At 40.5% G+C, this 7,500-nt stretch overlaps 1 protein-coding gene across 1 annotated transcript in view; it reads right to left on the bottom strand.

Annotated features, from left to right (window-relative positions):
* Nucleotides 1-7,500, bottom strand: part of scara5 (scavenger receptor class A, member 5 (putative)) — a 96,693-nt gene that overhangs the window by 36,686 nt on the left and 52,507 nt on the right. Inside the window, 1 exon segment of the mRNA XM_080047565.1 lies at nt 5,542-5,622. Within this exon segment, the coding sequence (XP_079903691.1) occupies nt 5,542-5,622 (81 nt within the window).

The raw sequence follows: 7,500 nt of genomic DNA, 5'->3' as shown, positions 1-7,500 counted from the left end.
TTGTTTACATGAAAAAGCACCGCAGGCCACCTTTAATTGGTGTGGCATCCCACTGCTTGCCATTGTTGATGTGATTTTCTTTTCTGTTCTATTTCCATTTTTTTGACTCGTATTTTTTACATGTTATTGTCTGAGATTGTCCTCAGGTGCCTTTTGCATGTGTGTCCGTCCTGGGAGAGGAATGGGGCTCTTCTTGAGGTTACTTTCATTTGAGTTTTTTGGGGAGTTTATTTTCCTTTTCCTATATCTTGGGTCTTATAGGAAAAGAGTTGCTGTATTTGAGATCCGTCCTATTGAACTACAACCATGCCCGAAATTATTCACACACACACACACACACACACACACACACACACACACACACACACACACACACACACACACACACACACACACACACACACACACACACACACACACACACACACACACACACGTTTTTTCACTTGACTTTGAATTGGGTCTCTATATAAAAATGAATACATGTACATAGGATACTAGGTGAAGTAAGCATTACAATGTTATTAGGATATTTCTAGTCAATTATTTGTATTCAAGTCTTTCCTATGCCAGTGGTGGTGGTGGTAGTGGTGACGTGTGTGTGTGTGTGTGTGTGTGTGTGTGTGTGTGCGTGCGTGCGTGCGTGCGTGCGTGTGTGTGTGTGTGTGTGTGTGTGTGTGTGTGTAGTTTCCTTTTCCGACATCTTGGGTCTTACAGGACAAAGAGTTCTGCGATATAGATTGAAAAGCTACTTGAGGCAAACTTAAGATTTGTGATATAAACTTTGGTTGCGTTCCGAATCGCATACTTTCTACAATATAGTATGTAGAAAAAAATATTTAGGATGTCCCGATTCTTGTGGCCAGATTTAGGATGGTTAGAAGTACCCGGATGTCCTACTTCCTCCGGCCAAGATTGTTAGTGTTGAAAACTGCATCCTATTTGGGCGATTCTGACCCACAATCCAGTGCGCACGTGAAGTGACGTCACATCGACGAAGCCTCCGTATGAAAACAAACAGGGATGCGACGGATATAAAAGCAAGAGGCAAGATCAAGGCGCAATGTTACGATGAAATAAAAGAGTAAAAGTATGTCCCAATAGTATGCCTACTGCATCCTAACTAGATTATTTTTATCGTCGGATGTAGTATGTAGAATAGAAAAAACAAAGAGTATGTGATTTGGAACGCAACCCAAATTAAAAAAAATCACTTGATTTGACTTTAGATCGAGTCTACTGTATATGAAAATGAATACACGTACATAAGATTCTAGGTCATGTGAAGTAAGAATATATGTTATACGTTTGTAGTCAACAAAATCATTAATTAAGTTTGCTATGTTTTTATGCCAACTATGAAGCAGACATTTTTTCCTCCTTCCTTTACATTTAGAATTCCTTTTTCTAAACTCTTTCCAGGAACTCTGGCAGTTGTGGTGGTAGTGTGTGTGTGTGTGTGTGTGTGTGTGTGTGTGTGTGTGTGTGTGTGTATAGGCCTATGTGCATGTGTGTGTGTGTTTAGGCCTATGTGCATATGTGTGTGTGTGTTTAGGCCTATGTGTGTGCATGTGTGTGAGGGAGCGCTGTATTCCATCGCCATGGGAATGTGTAGATGGATGATGACAGTGGGGTGATGATTCAAAGAGGTACCATGTTGGAAACGTTCCCACACACATCTGGTTTCATATCCCAGCCATTTGTATCTGTGTGTGTGTGTGTGTTTGGTGTGTATGTGTGTGTGTGTGTGCGGCGCGCGCGTGCGAGTATGTGTGTGCGTGTGTGTGTGACAGTCATTTGTATCTTACAGTATCTATGAGAAATAGCCATTGAAAGCCTATACTGAGAAACACTATTCTCTATGGTTTCATGTTTTTGTGGGTTTTGTTGAAATTACCTGCAAGACAAAGATAGATGGCTGGTCCCCTTGGCCCTGTCCAGTGTCCACACCCCCCAAATTAAAATAAATCGCCATCCAAAATGTGGGGGCCTCTTTGTTTCAAGTGCATATGGCTATTTGTCTTCTACATTCACTGTGTTAATAATGCAACTGAGTGTGATCACAACAGAAGAGCTTAATACACTGGCACAAGTCTGTTTTGTGTAAAAGGTAGCTAGATTTATTTTTTTATTTTTTTATTAACCTTTATTTTTCCAGGAATATTCTCATTGAGATTCAAAATCTCTTTTTCAAGAGAGTCCTGGCCAAGAAGGCAGCATAAAAACATAAAAGATTCACATAAAAAAACTAAATTTCACACTCAAAACAAGACACAAAACACTATAAAAAAATAAAATTAAAATTAAAGAATAACAGTGACATCTACTTCAACCTTTCATGACACTAAAATCTTAACGTTTTGCTTAGAAAAAGGCCTTTATCTCAAAATGTGGTGTTAAATAGGACATGTATGGGGGAGGTAAACCTATAACCTATTGGCTGGTAAAACCAAAAAAGGTGGAAGAAGCATACAAAAAACAAGGGAGTAAATCAGACATTATTTGACAGTGTGCTAGTGTGTCTCTGGTGTCACATTATTTATATTGAAAGTATGTGTGTGTGTGTGTGTGTGTGTGTGTGTGTGTGTGTGTGTGTATGTGTGTGTGTGTGTGTATGCGAGTGTGTGAGAAATAGATGTTTAATAGGTAAAAAATAGTGATATTACCTTTCTTACAAATTGACTTCCAAAACCATAATACAGTAACAATATACTTTATACTATAAAATGCAATGTTTTTTATGACAGGGGTAACGAATACTGGTGTTTGTCATTTGGTTGATTTGACCTAGTTCTTTACTGGGAGTTAGATGAGAAGGTTGATGGCACTCTTATTGTATATTTGGAAACAGTTATACTAACTTAACATGGGGAGCGGAAAAGCAAGGGAACAGCTACTTTCACTCTCTCCAAAGAAAACAAAAACCTGTCTTCAAGCTAAAATCCAAAACTCACAAATTAAAACGCTATATACTAGTGCCCGTGCCCTCACATACTCAAATACTGGATATTGAGTTTCGACAGTGGTGCACTCTCTTTCTTTTTGGCAGTTTTCTATAGAACGGCTGATCCAAAATACTTCACAATCGACAGTGGGCTCCCTTGGGCACTCAGTAGTGCACCTGCTTAGGTTGATAGTGCTAGCTTGTCTATTTCATGTGCCTATCCATGCCAGGGCTTGGATTTTGATATTACGGTAGGGCCGCACTCCATGTTTTAAATCTATCTGGCTTGAACAAGTTTTTTCAGTTTTTTTTTTTTGCAGAACCCTTGTCCCAAATAAACCCATACTTGGTAGTAGAGTGGATGAATGGCTGGCCAGTTATTCAAAGCACAGAGGGTTGACGAAGCCAGACCATTTCTTGGGCAGAATCAGTGACTTTTCGTTTAGTATTGGCGACAATGTGCGATCTCCTGTTGTTGTGACGCATTCATCTTAACCAATCACACCTCTTCGACATCTTCATATTTATCAAACAGACATTTTTACATTGGCCTTTAACAAAATACTTTGACACTCCTCCCTTGTTTTTTTCTTCATGTATCTTATATGTTATTTTGTATTGTGTCTTGTTCAGCACTTTGGTCAACTGATGTTATTTTGAAATGTGCTAGAAATACATTTAAATTTGACTTTAGGAGAATTTCAACTAACTCTCTTCTAGAAAAGCTAAAAGAGCATTTTTCGAAACCTAGAACTTCTGTGATTAATCATTTGGGAACAGCCCATAATTTGGACGGTCCATTCTTGCTCAATAATCCGACATATTTCCACCGCCGTGAAGTTAGTTTTAAATTGGGTATTCCACAGACATTCACCAGTGGTGTCTACTTACTTCATCCGCAATAGGCAGCAGGAGGACGGTTAGCACACCCACTTTTTCTGTACACAGAAAATAACCATCTCTCTTAAATATTGTTCACAAATCTGTCTGTGTTGTCGGGTTTTATTTTTGTGCATATAGAAAAAGTTTTAGATCTCTGAGTTAAACCTGCAGTGTGTAGAATTTTGGGTTCTATTTCCTAGCAGATTTTGTAGAAAATAATTATAATATCCATAAGTACATTTAATTTAGTGCATAATAGCTGATTTTTTTTTTTTTTATAATTTTGTTTCCCCTTAGAAAGGGTCTCATATATATCCATATTTCTGCCATATTTGGACCAAGACCTAGTGCCGCCATCTTGAAAGTGTCATAGTTGGAATGTCATCAGGTGCATTGTTTAACATTTTGAATTGTTCTTGTCCTTGAAGGCCACTGTAGCTTCTGTTATTATTCGAAAGGGATGGGGTTACCCAGGGAGTGTTGCATTCTAGAACTTTGTAGAACTTTCTTGATGATGTCATATTACACACTGCACCTTTAAGGCCGTTTCAGACGGTAGGCGACATTCCGCTCGCGTTGTCGCCTGGCACCGCGGCTTTACTTTGCGCTCCCCGTGTGAAGTGACGGGCGGACGAGCGCGATTGTGATTTTTCAACCGCCGCGACAAAAAGATAAACAGTTCTCAACTTTTCCAACGGCTCCTACGAGCGCGCGCAAGCGTTCGACGAGCACGGAAGCGACAGTTCCACGGGAGTGCGCCCGCTTGTCGTGCCGCCTGACAGAACGCCGCGCCTTCTCTCTGCCCGCTCGCCTCTCCATTGAGAATGCATTGCCAGGGGCGACAAACGCGTTCCGTCTGAAACGGCCTTTAAGCACATGGGATCAAAAACCATAGTATTGCGTTTAAATGTTTGTTGAGTGTGTAGGTGATGAGCGGTGGTGTGTTTGAACTCACCTCTTTATACAAGGCAAGGGAAGTTTATTTCTATTGCACAATTCAGACACAAGGCCATTCAATCGTGCTTTACAGGGACATGTAATACATCAAGATTAAATACATAGAAGAGACATTAGAAAAGCGAAGGAAACATATGTGGTGGGCCTCTAACCCACTGTGTAAACCAAGCAGGATTTTAACATATTTGTAAACAGGACTCTTTATCCAAGATATTAACTGATGGCCGGTGGTGTGGTTTTACTATTTATAATGATAGAACGCCGGTTCAGTATGGGTGAAGTATTCCTTTAAAGGTGCAGTGTGTAATATGACATCATCAAGAAAGTTCTACAAAGTTCTAGAATGCATCGCTCCCTGGGTAACCCCAACCCTTTCGAATAATAACAGAAACCACAGTGGCCTTCAAGGACAAGAACAATTCTACATTTTAAACAATGCACTTATGACATTCCAACTATGACACTTTCAAGATGGCGGCACTAGGCCTTGGTCCAAAATATGCAGAAATATGGAGGTATATGAAACCCTTTCTAAGGGAAAAAATAATAATTCAAAAAGAAATGTTCAGCTATTATGCACTAAATTAAATGTACTTATGGATATTATAATTACTTTCTACAAAATCTGCTAGGAAATAAAACCCAAAATTCTACACACTGCAGGTTTAAGCAAATGAAAAATGGGAGAAAAAACGTTGTGGAAAAAAAAGTGTTGCGTTTAAATGTTTGTCCAGTGTAGATGGTGTGTTTGAACCCACCTCTCAGCCCGGTGAAGCCAGGCGCTCCGGCCGGCCCCAGAGGCCCAGTGTCGCCTTTCTCTCCCTTCGCTCCCGGAGGACCTAAAGACACAAACACAGACGTGATCAACATTGATGAGGTAATGCAGCAGTGATACTAAGCTAACAATGCTAAGGCTAATGCAGAATTTGCTGATGATAGTAGACAACTATTTCAGTACCAAGATTGTCCTGTACTTAATTTGAGAAAGTACTAAGAAAGTAGAAGATGTGTAGTATTCTTTTCAATAACAGAAAAATATATATGATGATACTTAAAGGGGGAGTTAGCGATTCTGGAGATTATTGCTTGTTGTCAAAATAACTTTTTTTGTCAAAATCAGTGAATATCTCCTCACAATCCGCTACCTTTCCGTAATGTGTGTGCGCTGAAAAGAACCCCAGTGTTAATACACAGCCTAGGCTCTTTAAAAGGGTATGTAAACAAAAAGACGTATAGCTAGCAAAATGACTGTTAACAGAGCCTAGGCTGTGTATTAACACTGGAATTTTTTTTTAATGCAGTATGGCGAGGTATCGGATCGTGAAGAGACATTCACTAATTTTGAACAAAAAACAAGCGTTCTCCACAATCACTGACGCCACCTTTAATTGCAGCACGTAATTCTATCCAACCGAAAAGTGAACAAAGACTTAGTGAAAATCCGGTTGAAGTTGCAGCAACGTAAGAACCTTGGTATTTAAATACTGGCTTCTTCTAACATGTAATGGGTTTCAATCTATTAACATGTCCATGAGAATAACTGCTGTTCTCAGACGCTTCCTGAAAAGGGAAAAGAGAAGCTACTACTTGGAAAACGGTTTGGAGTAAAGTAGAATAAAGTGGAGACACTCGATCCACACTGAGTGTCTTGTTTTACTAAAGCATGTTGGAACGCTTATCAGGAAAGGTGTTGCCAAAATCCAGGCCGGAAAGAATCACATAGATAAACAATTGAAAAGAGAACGGGGACATTTTTTTTTCTCAAAGAGCAACATGAAAGCATTTCATTTGGGCATGTTATGACTTTTATCAATGTCAATCAATTCTGAGGCATATGTGGAATTTTTAGTTAGTTCACACACACATTTGTACTTCTATCTTCGTGAAGTGCCATCATTGAGATAATGCATTCCCATAGCCCTCTACCCTGACCTTAACCTTCACAATTGAAGGCCTAACCCCAACTCTTACCCTTACACTAACCCGGACCCTAAAAATAAATCTCAAATTGGTCCTCACAAAGCTGGACTAACAACGCACGCACGCACGCACGCACGCACGCACGCACGCACGCACGCACGCACGCACGCACGCACGCACTGGGTTTTAAAACTGGTCCAAGTATTCAATCCAATAGTTTATTGTAGTTGGATAGAGAGAGAAAGAGAGAGAGACAGAGAGAGAGAGACAGAGAGAGAGACAGAGGGAGAAAGAGAGAGAGAGAGAAAGAGAGAAAGAGTGATAAAGAGAGAGCGAGAGAGAGAAAGACACAGAGTGAGAGAGAGAGAAAGAGAGAGAGAGAGTTAGAGAGAGAGAGACACACACGCAGACAGGGAGAGAAAGAGAGACACAGAGAGAGATACAGAGAGAGAGAGAGAGACAGAGAGAGAGAGAGAGAGAGGTTAGGACACAATGGAAACCACATGTTCACCAAGGTGGACCACAACACAGCTTGTGGGTTTGCTGCACACGTCCAGCTTCCAACTGTTCTTCGTTTGCAAGGTTCTGATGCAAAGAAGCTGCTGACCTACAAATGTGCCTCGAGCTGAAGACACACACACACACACACACACACACACACACACACACACACACACACACACACACACACACACACACACACACACACACACACACACACACACACACACACACACACACACACACACACACACACACACACACACACACACACACACACACACCAAACAAACAAT

The sequence above is a fragment of the Ammodytes marinus genome, assembly GCF_949987685.1.
Source record: "Ammodytes marinus genome assembly, chromosome: 19".
NCBI classification, from domain to species: domain Eukaryota; kingdom Metazoa; phylum Chordata; class Actinopteri; order Uranoscopiformes; family Ammodytidae; genus Ammodytes; species Ammodytes marinus.
Note: the sequence above shows the minus strand (reverse complement) of the source record. Positions and strands in the feature narration are given on the sequence as shown.